The sequence below is a fragment of the Macaca fascicularis genome, chromosome 1 (genome assembly GCF_037993035.2).
Source record: "Macaca fascicularis isolate 582-1 chromosome 1, T2T-MFA8v1.1".
Lineage (NCBI taxonomy): Eukaryota > Metazoa > Chordata > Mammalia > Primates > Cercopithecidae > Macaca > Macaca fascicularis.
The window spans coordinates 29,593,330-29,611,270 of NC_088375.1; the positions used below are offsets into that span (position 1 = coordinate 29,593,330).

Genomic DNA, 17,941 nt, shown 5'->3' on the forward strand with positions numbered 1-17,941 from the left:
GCCCTGAGGTAGGAAGGGACTTGGTACTCTTGAGCTGCGGAAGGGAGGCCATTGCAGGCAGAGTGAATGAGCAGGTAGGGTGGAGGTAGTGATAGAGATGGCATCAGAGGCAGATGGGTGGCAGACTGTATCGGACTTTCTAGAGTAGGCCAGGGTGAGGAATCTGTATTTTTCTAAATGTACTGGAAAACCAGTAAAAGTCTTTAAACAGGGGAGAAGCATGATGTGATGTATGTTTTAAGGAGATCTTTCCAGCTACTGGGTGGAGAATGGATTCAGTGGAACAAGAGTGGAGTCAGAAAGACTAGTTAGGCTATTTTTTCGGTAGTACAGGTAAGAGGTGCAGCAGGCTTAGAAGCAGCATGGCCATAGTGGAGGCAGTGAGACAGTGTTTGGAAGAGAGTTGAGGAAAGGAAGCTTTGAACAGGTGATTTTTGAGATATCTGTTAGACATCTGAGTGAAAATATCAATTAAGCATTAGAATTAGATATAGACAAATCTGGAATTCAAAGGAGAGGTGAATGTCTGAGATGTGAATTTAGAGGACATATGTAAAAAATTTTAAGGCAATGAGATTAGATGAGAGCACTTAGGATAGAGATGAAAAAGAGGATAAGAAGGTCTAGAAATAACTCTGGTGCTAAGATTTGGAATATAGTTTATCTCTTGATTGTGTTTTACGTGGAAATAAACTATGAGTATGAAATAGAGTTGATTTTTGTTATACTCTTCGAGCTCCTTTGGAAAAAAATATAGAACTAAGTTGAGCTATGTAGGTATCAACAGCTGCTAGATTCTGATTGTTATTTTGGATACTTGTGGTAGAATATTCCATAAAAGTCCCCCATCTCTGGGGATTTCTGTAAATGCTGGCCTTGGTCTTGTCCACTAGCACTATTCCAGTTACATGGGGCCCCTTAACCTTCACCTCTTGGCTCAGCCTTATCCAGGCTTTAGAAGCAGAAGAAAACTGTAAAGGCTGTTGTTCAGCAGTAAATTTCAAGATGGCACTGATATTAATTTCTCTTGACCCTGAATACTGTTCAACTGGCTTCGGCTTTGTATCTTGACAAAATAGCTCTGCCTTCCATTCCATGACTGAATTTGCATCTTGGTTTTCAGCCTCGTTTGCATCTGGAGTTTTGTTTTAATTTCCTACTTTGTCTTGAGAGTACCAGAGCCCTGATCTTAAACCCTGGTCTGTGTCTGGTCTGATACCTGCTTGGCACCAGCTTTTTGTCTTTTATGAAATCTTGGCACCCCCTGACTTACTCGCATCTCACCCTATTGTTCTTAACTCTCCTACTGAGACCTCTACCTTTTACCCACTGCAGAACTCCCTGAGGGTAATTGTTTGCTTCTTTAGATTTCCTTTTTTCTTTGATTGCTAGACTTTCCCTGTTTATCTTAGCAATACAGTTGAGTTCTGTTTCATATCTGGGTCCTATGTAATTAATATATAACTAAACTAAAATTCTAGGATCTTGCCTTCAATTTGGAATGACTTGATGGGAGCATTTAGAAATTACTACTTTTAATTAACACATAATAATTATACATATTTATGGAATATAGTGTGATATTTCAGTACATATATACCATGTGTAATGATCAAATTAGGGTAGTTAGCCTATCCATCACCTCAGACACTTAGCATTTCTTAGTGTTGGGAACATTCAAAATCTTCTCATCTAGCTATTTGAAAATGTACAATTTATTATTCTTAATTGTAGTTACCCTTCAGTGCTACACAATCCTAGAATTTACTACTCCTATCTAGCTGTACTTTTGTATCTGCTCCCCAACCTCTCTCTATCTCCTTTGCCCCCAACACTTCTCAGTCTCCAGTGACCACTATTCTACTCTCTAATTCTAAGAGATCAACTTTTTTTTTAAGCTGTCACATATGGGTAAGAACATGGAGTATTTATTGGAAGCATTGTTATATCCAAAGTGGACTGCTTTAAAGAAGAAATAAATCTACAGATGTCCTTTTTTTTTTTTCTTTCTTTTTCTTTTGAGACCGAGTCTCGCTCTGTCAGCCAGGCTGGAATGAGGCGGCATGATCTAGGCTCACTACAACCTCCACCTCCTAGGTTCAAGTGATTCCCCTGTCTCAGCCTCCTGAGTAGCTGGGATTACAGGCACCTGCCATCACACCTGGCTAGTTTTTGTATTTTTGGTAGAGATGAGGTTTCACCATGTTGGCCAGGCTGGTCTCGAACTCCTGACCTCAGGTGATCCACCCGCCTTGGCCTCCCAAAGTGCTGGGATTATAGGTGTGAGCCACCGTGCCCGGCCTACAGATGTTCTTTACTCTAAATGTAATAGGCATTAGGGAAACACAGAAGAGTAAAATGTATCTCTGCCTTTGAGGAAATATGTTTTTAAATATAATCATACATCAATGCTCTATATAGCCAGTGAATTCAGCTTGTTGCATTGAAAACAGTCCCTTATGTATATGACCCCTGTACTCTGTTTTCACTGGAGCCCTGTGCTCACAAAACATTGCTATTAGAAATAAGAAAACTCCAGTTAAAATTTTGAGGAACCTCGATTCTTAGAATAAAGATGGACAAGAGATTATGTTCTAGTGCTCTGTAATTATTCCTTTCTACTTAACCTCGATTAATGAAAAGATATACATATTTTTCCCCATGGAAGGGGCATAGTGGAAATATTTAAATTCTTATGGTCATGCTGTGCTTTTCACAGATGATTGGAACATTGCCCAGGCATAAACCCGTCTCATCCTTCCCCCAAACAATTTGTCAGTTGTTTAACCTAGCATAATTTGTTTTTCATGACCAGTAAAAATGACAGTGCTAAAATGTTTTAAAAGGAAATAAAAATAAAATAGAGTTATAGCTCTGATTTTTTAATATTCCCCTTTTTTCCTCCCTAATCACTCTTTGATATAGTAATGTATCTTAACCTTTGCTTCAATTGTAGGCTATTTTTAACATGGTAAAAACAGAGAAAATAATCAAAACTAGGAGTTTTATTTTGTGAAACTAAAAACAGAAATTTTATTTTGTGAAAATGAAACATAAATTTCAATAAGACAGGTTATGCTGCAACAGAAAAGAATTTCGTGGATGCATTATCACGGTTTCAATGCTTACGTACACATAACCTTCGTCCTTTGTATGACTTTGTGGCTAGGAGATTTAATACACTGACTACTCACATTGATGCTGGGCTGAAGCCTCAAATTGTTTGAGGAAAAGACCATTTCATGTGCCCAAATATGAAACATTTAGAATGAAAGGAATACTGAGAACATGTCAAGAGAGCTCGTGCCACTGGAAATTGTACCTTTCTGTGAGAAAGAAAGTATCTCAAAACTATAAGATGAGATTGTGTAACCTTCAGACATGTTAGTTCACCATAGTATAAAAATATGGTAAACCATAGTTTACCACGGTATACCATAGTAGAAGACACACATTTAGCAGCTCTTAAAAGGTCTAGCTATTGATCAGCTAGTGCAATTCGTTCTATAGAGTCTGACTTAGATGCTAGAATTTCCTTCATCCTCAAACTACAATTATCATCACAGAGACAAGGGGATATGGATCTATGAATCTCTGGAGCTGGGTAGAGGATGGATTACAGGTAGCCCTTTCCTGAAAAGCCAGGTCAGCTGGTTTTGCTGAATTTTCCATCCTGTAGGTGGAATTCTTTTCCAGGAAGCTCTTTGGTTCCCAGAGAAAAGAGTATTTTGTGGTTCCTACCCTATTGGTTTTCCAGATATGCTGGGGCAGGTCTGAACCCCAGTGATTGACATAGATTAGACCCAAATTGTCATACCTGCTGTGATTACTCTGAGGTCACTCATTTAGGATCACTTTTTGCGTGCGTGTGTGTGTATAATGTATTTTGTACTTATACAGTACTATAGTAGTATATAAACTGTATAATAGTACTTATACAGTTTAACCAGTGAGATGGTTAAATGGTTAACAAGTAAACCACCTAGTTAACCAGTAAAGATATAAAATGACCTCAGACAAATATAATCAATCCCTACTGTCCCCTGATGAATTTCACAGGCTCCCACCACCATTAGTTCTACCTATTCATCTCATCCATGCTCATTGTTCTGCCTTCTTCCTGTTCCTATGGATGCCCTGGCATGTTTGTTTGTTTCTTTCTGGCCTCCTATTCCCCTCCCCTCAGACATCACTTCAGCATTTGTGTCTTCTCACTTCACTTATCCTGGGTGTCACCATTTCAGCCTATGAACATGCCATTAATTTGCTATCTTTACAAAATTCTCTCTTGACTTTACATACCTCTGTAGCTGCCCTCTCCCTTCTCTCCTCTTCTTTACAACAAAACTCCTTAAAGAACTGTTGGCTGGGCACAGTGGTTCACTCCTATAATCCCAGCACTTTGAGAGACTGAGTTGGGAACATGACTTGAGGCCAAAAGGTCGAAACCAGCCTGGGCAACACAGTGAGACCTCATCACCACAAAAAATAAATAAAAGTTAGCCAGATGTGATGGCACACTGCCTGTAGTCCCAGCTACTCCAGAGGCTAAGGTGGGGGGATCACTTGAGCCCAGGAGTTCGAGGCTGCAGTGCGTAATGATGGCACCACTCCACTCCAGCCTGGGTGACAGAGTGAGACCCTGTCTCAAAAAAAAAAAAAAAAAAAAAAAGAATTATTCTATAATCAGTCTCTACTTGGTTTCTTCTCTTCTCTCTTCAACCTCCTCCTGAAGGATCCTCAAGTTGCTAAATTCTAAGATCCAGTCTTAGTCTTCCTGTTACTGGACATGTTATTGGACATGTTGTAGGCAGGGTTGGATGGAGTAGGTCTCCTCTTTTCTTGGCTTTGTTTTCCCCTTACTGTTTTCTCCTACCTTCTAAGTCTCCATTTCCTGACCCCTAAACTTTGGAAAACCCAGGGCCTGGTACTCTGACCTCTTCTATAACTCTTGCTTAGTGATCTCATCACTTGCCTGACTTGAATGACTCCCAAATATATATCTCTCACTTGGACTTCTCCGTGAACAAAAGATGCATATATCTAGCCCTGAAGACATTTTTATACGAATTAGAAAAAACTGCCCTTTCCTCAAGCACATGACTGCCATCTTCTGGAAATTTTTCAGAGTAGAGACACCTATCCAAAGACTGAATGTGAATGGTGTCTCCTTCAGCTGTGTTGTCCTCAACCTTAGAAGTGCTTTTTCTCAACTTGGCTGGGTGTGTAATGGGTATCACAAGCTTAATAGGTCCCAACCCACATCCCATCCCATCCCATCCCATCCCATCCATCCCATCCCATCCCATCCTCTTCCCTTCAGTCTTTTCTATTTCAAACATTTTCTGGTGGCTGAGGTCAAACTCTTTGAAGTTATCCTTGATGCTTCTCTTTCTCTCATTCCCCAGCTTAAATCCTTCAGCAAATTCTGTTGGTTTTTTCTTCAAAATACATTAGAATTTAACCACTTATCACCACCCTACTGTTGTCACCCTGGTCCAAGCCTCAGCAGCTCTCCCCGGGATAATTCCAGTAGCAAGCTTCCTTTCTCGCTCCTCATGTCTGTCCTCAACACAGCAGCCACAGTTGTTTCAAACCTAGGTCACAGCATGTTTCTGCTCTACCCCAAATCCTTCAGATGCTCTACCAACTCACTCAGAAAAATCAAAATCCTTAAAACGGTCCATGGGCCCTCCACATCCAGGCCTGTCTACAGCACTGGCCTTGTTTCCCACCTCCCTCCCCTCCACACCGCCTGGTGCTCCAGCCACATGGACCTGGCTCTCCCTCAACATGCCGAGCACACATCTGCTTTAGGCACTCTGCCTGGATGCCCTTCCATACAGTACGACCTGCTGCCTTCCTTTCTTGAGTCATTGCTCAAAGGTCACTTTACCCTGTCATGGAAGCCTTCCTCATCTATACCACATAACCAAGCAACCCCTTTCCCAAAGCATTTACTATCCCCCTGCTATTTTATTTTCTCCATAGCACTTAGCATCAGACACACACACATTGTTTACTGTTTTACCTGATTAGAATTTAAGGTTCGTGAGCCTAGAGACTTATTTTCCCCCCTTTACTATATCCCAATTTCTAAAACAGTTCTTGGCAAGTAGAGTGATCTCAAAAAATGTTAATCAAATAAATAAATGAGTATAGGTATCCTTGGATTTGTCTGGGGGACACTATCCTCAACAAGACACTGCAAATTGACCAAGGGGTTGACAAAATAAAAATACACAAAGGTTTGAGATGGTCCTGCACAATTATCATCTCTTGATTCCAAGATAAAAGTATTTTCAAGAGTTTGAGAACTCATTTAAATCTAATTTGAAAATAGCATTGGTTTTACACCCTTCCGGAAGGGCATGCTTCCTACAGAGAAAGCAAGTAGGTGCCATCTAGTGGCAACAAAGGAGGTCCACATTTATGTTAACTGAAATGTATCGATTAGCAAGTCCTGATCCAGAAGCTTATGAACTGTATGACAGAACAGTTGTGATAGCCATAAGTTCTCAAGGGTGCACTTTCCACGGAATAGGTGGCATTGAAAAAAACACAGTTCTATTTCTTCTAAATTATTTCTAATTTTTCCATTTAATTTTTGCTTGTTTTCTGGGATCTGATTTCTTTTTTTCCTTTGTTTTTCTTCCTGTTTTGTCCTCTACTTATCTATATACTCTTACATTCACATGGTACTGGCCTAAGCATTGAATGGGTAATAAAATGAAGGCTCCATCTTCTGGGAATTTATATTCTAATAAAGACACTGCCTGTGAGGGTAAGTGTAGAAGAACATGCCTGATCTTGATGAACTGATCGCTTCAGGCCAGATTTCTGCAGCCTGTTGAGTCTTTACTGTTGGGTATACTTCCAACATTAGAGGAATGAGCTTTCAGGAGACTTAGCTTGCTGTTTTTCAGAAAGTGGCACATTATATGGAGAAACTAAGATAGAAAGAGAAATACTCATGTCCATGCATGTTGTCAGGAAAGACAGAAATTAAGTCTGTCTCTGATTCTCATTCTAACATCCCAAAAGCTAGGTCATTTCAATTCTTTGGTAAATTAAAGTGGAAACTTTTTGGTCCACTTTGGGAGTCTGTGACCTTTCCAGTTCAGAGTGGCTGGGGTTGGAACTGGGAAATCTTTGCCACCAGAGGGCCCGAGTAGTGGTGAGACAAAGCAAGGTAGGGGTGTAAGGCCCAGGAAGGAGACAAACTCGGGGTGCTGACACTCACGTTAATGCACACGGCCTTTTCACAGCTGAGTAGCACCAGAGGACAAAAGTTGGACCCGTGGAATATGACAAGAAAGCAGATTTCATACCAAACATAAACATTTTCCAATCAGAGTTTTTTTTCCAACGAGGTCAAAGTTTCCGTTAACCATTAGTGGATGGGTCCAAGCAGAGACTGCATGACAACCTACCAGATTTGTTGAACCTACAAAGATTCTCTGATTCTCTGGAAGACCTCTCTTTCTCCCTGCACATGTCAAAATCCTCCCTACTGTTCAATATTCAGTCCATACCCCACTTCCTTTTTTGGGTACCACCACTTAAAATAATCTTTTCTATCTCTACCTTTCCTATCATTTTAAGGGCAGCTCAGCATTTATGTTATGCTACCTGCATAATGTTTTTTCTCAGTAGTCTAATCCTTAGCTTTTTGAGTTAATGCTAACCTACTTGAAGACACGGACCACATCTGACAGCTCTCTTGCTATTTGGCTTGACATTTCATCTCCAAGAGTGAATATTAACTGTTTGTGATGGGGAATGGTAGTAAGGCTACCAATAATTGCCTCATCTGGCTTTTTTTATTTTTATTTTTATTTTTATTTTATTTTATTTTTTTTTAGATGAGGGCTTACTTTCTTGCCCAGGCTGGAGTGCAGTGGCACGATCACGGCTCGCTGCAGCCTCGATCTCTCTGGCTCTTATCTGGCATTTGGGTCCAAGGTGCTTAGCCATAGTCTAAGGTTAGCGGTACAATTCTTCATTGAGATATTAGATAAACTAAAATCTTTGCTGAGGTTTGTTTCTTTGTTAGATTTATACTCATTTAAAAAAATCTAATAGTACTGTACTAGCTTTTCTTTTAAATTGTGGTGTTTTTCATATACCTGATTTCTCTCAAAGTAGGTATAGAAATTGATAATACAACACTTTGTAGGATGTTACTGAAATTTAAAAAACCCAGTTTTGTTATTTATGTAGTTATTTTAGTGTTTTTCCCTCTGCTGAGGGATTTTTTAAAAATTTTAGATTACAGGTAAATATTTTCTTTGATATAATACTTTATAACTTTTTTGCCTTGAGAAATTGTCTTTATACAAGCTGATGTCGTAATTTCAATAGTATGTTTTTAAGCTAAAGGATTCCATATATTATTTATTTTTAACAAATTAATCAAATGATTCCCCCTAACTTATTTTACCTTCTGAAGATATATTTATATAACTTGGCATTCCATCCTGATGAAATGGTGATACTGAAGAGGGAAATGCTAACAGAACTCAGTGGTATCCTAGATCTAATGTTTTTAACAATCAGGTGCTGTTGTTTGCTTTGTCATTTGGACAGCCAAAATTTTCTTTAAATTATTTAATAGGCTTTGTGCTTTAGGGACTGGTTATAGTATTTAATTGCTCAACTGAAAATTAGCAAATTTAGCATCTATAGCATCTGTACTATGTTTAATATTTCTGAAGTATTAATTGTGATTCTTAGTAACTACTGTGTTCTGTGGGATGTTCATGAGGGATGAAGAGAGAATATCGGATAATTTGACTTATAATTAAAGAAACATTTTTTATAATATGGCAAAAATGCATGAATTTAAGTCGTGTCATTTTGGTTTTGTTTTTGTAGAATATGCTGAGTTTCTACATTGCAAAGGAAAGAAATTTACAGATTTTGATGAAGTTCGGCATGAGATTGAAGCAGAAACAGATCGCGTGACTGGAATGAATAAAGGCATTTCCTCCATACCCATTAATTTACGAGTCTATTCCCCACATGGTAAGTAAAATAATAAAATTCCAAATTCTTCTCCCCAAACATTTTTACTACATTAATTAACATACATCATTTGTACAGAAGATACAAACAGTGCTGGCTTTCTAGGGTATCCTTTGGATACTGCCCATTAATGTTATGGTTCAAAGAGCTCTTAGAACATTTAAGGAGAGGGAGGAGGAGATGACTTTAATAAAAACAGAATTGAGTTAGTCATTAAATATTTTTTCTTCATTTTCATAATAAGCTTTTAGAATTTGAGAAGGGTATGTATGAAAACTTCCATTTTTCAGTCTTTGCTGAAATCTTAGAGGTACATGTTACTATGGTTGCATCCTCCCCTATTGGATTTCTTGCAGCCATATATAGTCCTATTTATTTTCTTCCTGAGAAATCAGCTCTGAGTTTTCCCCCCAGACTATCGGTAGAAACTTATAAATTAGATAACCAATCCATAAGGTGTGATGGGAAATAGCCTCTATGCTGACTAAATTTTTAGTGGGCAAATTTTCATTTCTTATTCCCTACTTAGCTCTATTGCTTTTAAAACAGAATATAAATGACATAAGCTCAATTAGGACTTCCCAAGGGTACTTGGTGCCAACATTATTTGTACAGAGAGGTTGGGCTAGAGTCATGTTGTTGCTGACTCTGTTCATACAGCTAATTCAGTAAACCCAGGGCACCACGAATGGCTAACAGCTTTCTACTAGGCTAAGTGGTTAACTTTCTATAAAAAACATATGATACTTTTTAAGGAAAGGGCAAATCTTACCCTGCGAGTTTTTATACCACTTGAAGGCGATGTACAAGACTGGCAGACAGCATATGCATTTTTCGTTTGGTGTTTTAATTATAACCCCCTAGTTACAGATATGACAGCTTTCTGAGCAAACTGTTAGGCATGCAAATCAGTGCCTTTCAAATTATGTTAAAGTGATCATTTGGCATAGCACAATCATATCATAAAATTAGAGAAAACTAGCAAAACCATTTTTATTTTATGCTTTTTATTCTTCACACATGGGTTTGAGTTGTTCAGATACACAATGTAGAAAGCTGAGCTAAGTGACAAATGGTTCTGTGTTATCTTTTAGCATTGAAGGTGTATGTAAGACTCTTTTATCCTTTCCACACAGTGTTAAATCTAACCCTTATTGATCTACCTGGGATAACCAAAGTGCCCGTGGGAGATCAGCCACCAGATATTGAGTATCAGATCAGAGAAATGATTATGCAGTTCATCACGAGGGAGAACTGTCTGATTTTAGCTGTTACTCCAGCCAATACTGATCTTGCAAACTCAGATGCGCTGAAGCTAGCTAAAGAAGTTGATCCTCAAGGTGAGTGTGTGACTACTAAGATGAGAGGGAATTAAAGTGTCAGGAGTTTTGGTATCTTTAAAGGTAACACAAATTCTCAAGACTCGATTTCATTATAAATAAATTAGGCATTGTTAATATTGTTAAACCTTTTGTATTTTAAATACAAATTCAGTATTTAATATTAAAAATAATTTAGTAAAGATTTACTAAAATAATGAAATTTATATAGTCAAAACCTATATAAATCTAAGAATAATGAGATCAAGAAAATAGACATTTCTAAGCCTCATGGGCTATGTATTTTAAAAAGTTGATAAAGTAAACTTCTGGTACAGCAGAATTCAGACAATCTACTAATATTATGAGTTACCTGCATATACTCCCAACGAAAAGTCTTTCTGTGTTTTTTCTTTGTCTTGTTTCTTTAAAATAGGAAGCTCTATTAATGCATGTAAGATATTATTTAGTTTATAATTATTTGAGAACCAATATATATAAAAGCAGGGATTTATTTGTTATTGCCATCTCAAAATCCAGAAAAGTTCCTTTCTTAGGCGGATGTTTTAGCTTTTTATTTCTCTGAGTTGAATAATGACAGTTTATCATCAGAGACCTCAATGCTGGCCTCGGTGTGTGTCTGTTTAAAGTGACCACGGGGCCGGGTGCAGTGGCTCACGCCTGTAATCCCAGCACTTTGGGAGGCTGAGGCAGGTGGATCACGAGGTCAGGAGTTTAAGACCAGTCTGGCCAAGATGGTGAAACCCCATCTCTACTAAAAATACAAAAATTAGCTGGGCGTGGTGATGGGCGCCTACAATCCCAGCTACTTGGGAGGTTGAGGCAGAGGAGGTTGCAGTGAGCTGAGGTCGCACCATTGCATTCCAGCCTGGGCGACACAGCAAGAGAGCAAGACTCCATCTCAAAAAAACAAAAACAAACAAAAAAAAACATAATAATAATAAAGTGATTGCGGAAGGGCATTTAGTGATGTGCCCTTTTAATACGGAGATGCATGTACTTCAATTTTAGGAATTTTTCTTTGTTTCATAATTAATTGCCCCAATTTTCTTTGTTCTTTTTATCTGTAGTTCTTATTATTAGCAGGTTAGAACTCCTGAATGAATCCTTTATTTCAATCTTTCTTTTCTATAATCTATTTCTTGTCTTTTTGTTCTACTTTTAGCAAGATTTACTCAACTTTATCTTCTGCTTTTCCGATTCATTTTAAAAGTTCATTTTTTTTTACTTAGTGAATGTTATTTTTATTTTTAAAAATAGCATCTTGTTCTTGTTTTCACAAATATAATATCTTCCTCCAAGGATTTTAGTGAGAGCTTTTTGAAGGTTTTCTTTTGTAATCGACATTGTCTGAGTCCATTGTTTTCTGATTGTTTGTTTTTGTTTCTGTCTTTGATGTTAGAGACCTTTTTCAAATGTTTGTCCATCTTTTGCCACTTGTTCGTGCATGAAAGTGGAGCACCAAAAGCTAATTTGTGTACATGAGAGGGATTCATTGACCAGTGGGTTTTCCCGTGGAGTAACTGTGCTGAGAGTTGACCATTTTGTTAGGAGACTTCCTCAATCGTTAGGTTCTAAGAGTATTTTCTCCTGAGCTGCTCCAGTATAAGCCTGATGTCTAGTGTTCTTGGAGCCAAGAATTGGTGGGGCAGGGGATGGAGTGGGAGGAGGATGGTTCTCACTATTCAGTGTGTACACTTTTAATTAATCCTCTGCTTTCATAATGGCATTCCTGAAAGTTTTCTGGAGTCCAGAGTCCCTCTGGTTCAACCTCTTTTGAAGCACGTCTTCAGTACTCTGCTGAGGTGGAGGAAGGGTAGCTATGTGGGTGTGTCCTCTAGGAGCCTTCAGTCAATTCTTTTATTTTCAGCTCCTTCTATACCCTAGCATTGGTTCTTCAATTCTTGGGCCTTTGCAGAATTCTGCAATGGTAACTGTTTTTTTTCTTCTTGGTTTCCTCCACCATCCCTGAAACTGGGTCTTATAACAAAGCAGGTAGAGGCTCCCAGGTGGCAAGTTAGGACCATCACCAGGACTCCCTTTACAGCATCAGTGACTTGGAAGAGTCAGATTATAAACTGGGACTGGAATCTAGTCATAAAAATGGTGCTGAACCATTCCTGTCTTACAGCCTTCTTATCCCATAGGAGATTGAGCCATGGTTGTCAGATTGGGACAGAGAGAGTCATACCATCAGTGAATTCTAGTGAGTTCGGCCCAGTCACATTCCTGAAGAGTCCATGTAGAAAACAAACTCAGCTTCTCCTACTATACTTTCAAACATGCTTCTGACTCCAGATGTGTGGTGATTTCTTCGACTGCAAACAAGCAATTGATTCTTTTCTGCAGCAGACATCAGCTAGGTATCCTCTGATTAAATTCAATTCTTATACTGTTTACCTGGAAATAGCATCAGATCACACTTGTTGAGGGTTCAGTCCTACAAGACCAGCCCCACTTCTGATGCCAGTCACAAGATCCAGGTTGTTTACCCTGTGCTCTGACCGACTGGCTATAAATTGGGGTTTCTACAACCTTCTTCTTTTGTGTTCTATTAATTTGCTAGAGGGGCTCACAGAACTCAAGAGAAACAGTTCTTTGTTATAAAGAATATTACAAGGGATACAGATGAAGAGATGCATAGGGCAGTGTATGAGAAGTGATGTGGAGCTTTCATGTTCTCTCTGGGCACACCACCCTCTAGAAACCTCTGCATGTCCAGCTATCCAGAAGCTCTCAGAACCCAGTCCATTTTGGATTTTTACGGAAGCTTCATTATGTAGGCATGATTGATTAAATCATCAGTTATGGTGATCAACTTAAACTTCAGCCCCTCATCCCTCCTAGGAGGTCATGCCTGTTCTTTCTAGTGACCAGTCCACGTGCTGAAGCTATCCAGGAGCTGCCAGCCACTTACCAACCCATTAGCCTACAAAAAGATATTTATCACTTTGAAGATTCCAAGGACTTTAGTAGTTGTATGCTGCGGAATAGGGATGAAGATTAAAAATGCATACCACAACATGACAATCCAGATGAAGCTTCATGGAGTACCGCAAATGATACCATTCAGTCCCTGATTTCTCTTTTGCCCCACCTTGGTTCAGCCTCCTTGAAATTGTTTCTTTTTTAAGATAAATTCTTTTCACAGGTGACAAGATGGCTGTAGATATCCTGCCTCACATCCTCACAACTTCAAATCTAGTAGAAGAAAAGCCATTGGAGAATATTTTGTGTGTATTATGAATTTTATAATAAATATAAACTAAAAAATTAGGCCAACTAATAAATCTTGTAAAGTGATTTCTTAAAATTGGTTTAACATATTCATGCTGTATTTTACCCCTGTTGTGCACATGGGGAATATTAATGGGCAGCAACTACATCTCATTTCTCAGGCTTTTCAAAAGAAGATTCATTTATGACCTAAAATAATAACTCATGTGATCACAGATCATTAGGTGAGAGCAATGAATGTTTGTGGAGGGAGTCATCAGTTTGCCAGAAAGGAGTCAATCTCCATAATGTCATTCCCAGTATATTCGACGTGTTGTTATAGCATAAGAAAAATAGAGCATTGACTGTCAGTCAGGAGTGTGTCATTTTATGCCACAAATCTACTCCAGAAAGTCAACTGAGATTAAAAAAAAAAATCATAGGCTTGGCTTATTTACAAGCTCATTTTTATTAGATGCCACTTAGAAATTGTCATGTAAATGTTCATGAACTTACCTAAAATAAATCTCCTTTTTTGTGGATCATTAGAAGTTCTGCTCCACCATTTACAGACTTACTTGCCCCCAGTTTTTATATTCTATATATGGTGGTCCCAAGAGGAAACTTTTGAAAGTTTTGGTAGGAGTCATTACTGATGAGATAGAATTTATGTGTGTTATTTTGCCATTGGTTTTGTGTATGACCTGTGTTTTTTTGTTTCTCTATTTCTCTGTTACTATCTTCTTTTGTGTTGAATATTTATTTTCTAGTATATAATTTTAATTCCTTGGTCATTTATTTTACTTTTTTTGTTATTTTCTTAGTGGTTGCCATAGGATTACAATTAACATCTTAATTTATAACAGTCTAGTTTGGATCAATACCAACTTAATTTCAATAATACACAACATTTTGCTCCTATATTAAAGCTCCACTCCCTCCCCTTCCTATGCGCTATTATTGTCATACAAATCACAACTTTATACAATACATGCCTATCAACACAGAAATATAATTATAGCTTTATATGATTGTCTTTTAAATCAGATGTGAGAAAAAAGAGTTACAAACAAAAATATGTTTATATTGTCTATTATGTTTAACTATGTAGTTAACTTTACTGGTGTTCTTCAGTTTTTTCTTGGTGTTTGAGTTACTGTCCAGTGTCCTTTTATTTCTGCCTGAAAGGCTCTCATTAGTATTTATTGTAGGCTATGTCTGTCAGTAAGGGATTCTCTTGGTTTTTGTTTATCTTGGAATGTCTTAATTTCTCCTTAAATTTTGAAGGAGAATTTTTACTTCTTTTCCTTTTGTCAATTTGAGCATGTCATCCTACTACCATCTGACTTCCATGGTCAAAATTCAGCTGTTAATCTCATTGAGGATCCCTTGAACATGATTTTCTTCTCTCTTCCTGCTTTTAAGATTCTCTCTCTCTCTCTCTCTCTTTTTTTTTTTTTTTTTGTCTTTTGGCAGTTTGATTATGATATCTGTAGGTACAGATCTTGTTGAGTTTATCCTACTTGGAGTTTGTTGACCTTCTTGGATGTGTAGATTAATGCTTTTTAAATCAAATTTAAGAAATTTTCAGCCATTATTTCTTCAACGATTCTTTCTTCCTCTTTCCCTCCTCTTCTCTTTCTGAGAATCACATTATGTGTATGTTGGTATGATGTTTTCACATATCTCTGAGACTTTGTTCATGTTTCTTCATTCTTTCTTTTGTCTTTCTTTTCTTTAGACTGGGAGGAACAATCTCAATTGATCTGTCTTCAAGTTTGCTGATTCTTTCTGCCTATTCAGATCTGCTATTAAATCTCTATAGTGAATTTTTAAATTTCCGTTATTTTATCTCCAGATTTTCTATTTGGTTCTTTTTTTTTTAAAAAAATAATATCTATATCCTTACTGATATCCTATATTTGGTGAAACATTATTCTCATACATTCTGTTTGTTCTTTAGATTATTATTTTTTTTTTGGTTTTTAAAACATATTTAAAATGATTTAAAGCCTTTGTCTAGTAATTTCAATTTCTGGACTTTTTCAGGGACAGTTTCTATTGACTGTATGTTTTCTTTTGGGTGGAACATACTTTCTTTGCATATGTTAAAATTTTTTGTTTTGGTTGAAAATGAGATATTTAAATAATGTGATGTGGCAGCACTAGAAACCAGATTCCTCTCTCCATCCCAGTTTTCGTTGCTATTTATTGTTGTTGCCGCAGGTGCTATTTATTTGGTTACTAATTTTCATGAACCAATTCTGTAAGCTATATTCTTTGTTGTGTGTGGCCACTTAAGTCTTTGCTCAGCTTTATTTTTTTAGTGGTCAGGACAGAGATTTTCTTAAATACCAGAGCCAGTAGATCTCTAAACATTTACCAAAGCTCTCAATGTGCATTTTGGGGTATGGCTTCAATGCTCAGGCAGGCAGTTTACAACTCTGCCTTAATCCTAACTTCTTGCCTGTGCAGAGCCTCAAGGTGAGCTAGAGGTGAGAATTTAGGATCTTCTGAGGTCTTTGCTGTGCTTACACAAAACCCCAAGCATGCATGTGGCTTTCTAGATTCTAGATTGTACATATATACAAAATTTTCAATGACCTTTGTGGCCGTCTCATTCCTAAGCTTTTCCTTTTAAGTTTTTTGGTTAGTTTTTTTCTTTTCTTTTCTTTTTTTTTTTTTTTGCCCCAATTTTTATTGCTGCTTGAGACATGTGATGTTGAACAATTGCCACTGATTATTTTTGACAAATATTTTCTGGGGAAAAAGGCTTTTCGCACTGAATAAGCTCTGAGTCAGGTCAAATAAAGAAAAGTCCTGTGAATGGGGGTTTTTAGGGAACTGCTAGACAGGTTAAATAATTACAATTGTCTGAAAATTGTAGTTTTGATGTTCTCCAACCCCATTCTGTCCCCTTCAGGGGTTTCTAGGCTTCTGATTTTCACCGTGATTGTGGAGTTTTTGTTTTCAAGACTACTGTAGAGATGAGAGGGGTATGGGCATAGGGCAAGTTCAAACACCACATGGCTTGTTGTTCTTACTGAAATCCAGGGTTTTTTTTTTTTTCAAATGGAGTTTTTGCTCTTGTTGCCCAGGCTGGAGTGCAATGGCACAGTCTCGACTCACTGCAACTTCTGCCTCCTGGGTTCAAGTGATTCTCCTGCCTCGGCCTCCCAAGTAGCTGGGATTACAGGCATGTGCCACCATCCCCGGCCAATTTTTTGCATTTAGTGGAGACGGGGTTTCACCATGTTGGTCAGGCTGGTCTCATACTCCTGACCTCGAGTGATCCACCTGCCTCAGCCTCCCAAAGTGTTGGGATTACAGGTGTGAGACACTGTGCTTGGCCAGAAATCCAGGTGTTTTTTTTTTTTTTTGAATATTTACTCCTTAGATTATTGTAAGCCTTTGGTTAATTTCCAGAGTTCTGAAACAGTTGGCTTTAACAATTTTTGCCTGTTCTTTCTTACTGTGTTTATGGAGAAGTGGTCTTTTCAGAGGTCCTTATTCCAGAATTCCCATTTATATTCCTCATTCTGGTCCTATACAACTATAATAACAAGAAACTTTTCATATAACAGTCATTGGAGTTGGGATGGTGAGGGCAATCTGGTTATGACATCTGTTACCCTGTTGGTCTTCAGGAATGATTTGGCTGTCTGTGAAAGTGGCCTGTTCTCACCACTTAATGTACATCTTTTTTGATATTTTGCCCTTGGCTAAACAGGATGACCTATTTAGATAATAGAGGACCATTCTTCATTCTTTATTTATCTGAATTAGAATCTTATCCACCAAGGTACATAATTATCATTTTCTGAGAGGTAGTGTATTTTAGGCAGTAGCTACTTTGTACTAAATTAAATCTTTTTGACATAGACAGGCAATTTTCACCTAAATGGGATTTGAGTATATTTGAATATATACTTAGGAAGACAGCTCATGTTGATAAGTTAATTATAAATTATTTGCATAATAATATTCAGATTGAAAACTTCTATAAAATAAGTATTATTAAATGTTGGGATATATTTATATATGTTTTATATTAAGTTTCATGTGAAATTATTCTCTCAGCATATGTAGAATGTCACAAATTTGTGGCTAGACAAAGTTCAAGCTCATCTTTTGCATCATTTATGAAAAATGGTTTTACTGAGTAAAAGAGTTTTTAGTATAATTTCAAGGGGAATGGCTATATAATTTGAAATGTCAAACTCCTAGCCATCAGAATTATATGATGTTTTGAATATATTTTTCTCTGTAGAGTGGTTTTTACTTTTCAAAGTGCTCTTACTTTTGCTTTAGTTTCACAAGAATACTGGAGGTTGGTATGGGTGAGGTCCTATTTTGGG

General features: G+C 37.6%; 1 protein-coding gene across 23 annotated transcripts in view; it reads left to right on the forward strand.

The window, feature by feature from the left end:
• DNM3 (dynamin 3) overlaps window positions 1-17,941 on the forward strand; it is a 562,992-nt gene that overhangs the window by 138,070 nt on the left and 406,981 nt on the right. For 17 of the 23 annotated variants that reach the window (XR_012422750.1, XR_012422743.1, XR_012422754.1 and 14 more), the window contains 2 exons: window positions 8,878-9,027; window positions 10,164-10,367. Coding sequence is in view for 18 of the 23 variants with exons in the window: in XM_045396821.2 (XP_045252756.1) it covers window positions 8,878-9,027; window positions 10,164-10,367 (354 nt within the window). In the remaining 5 variants the exon portion in view is untranslated. The remainder of the gene's footprint in view (window positions 1-8,877; window positions 9,028-10,163; window positions 10,368-17,941) is intronic. The other 6 variants (XM_074012290.1, XM_065525690.1, XM_074012240.1 and 3 more) reach the window with 1 other exon arrangement.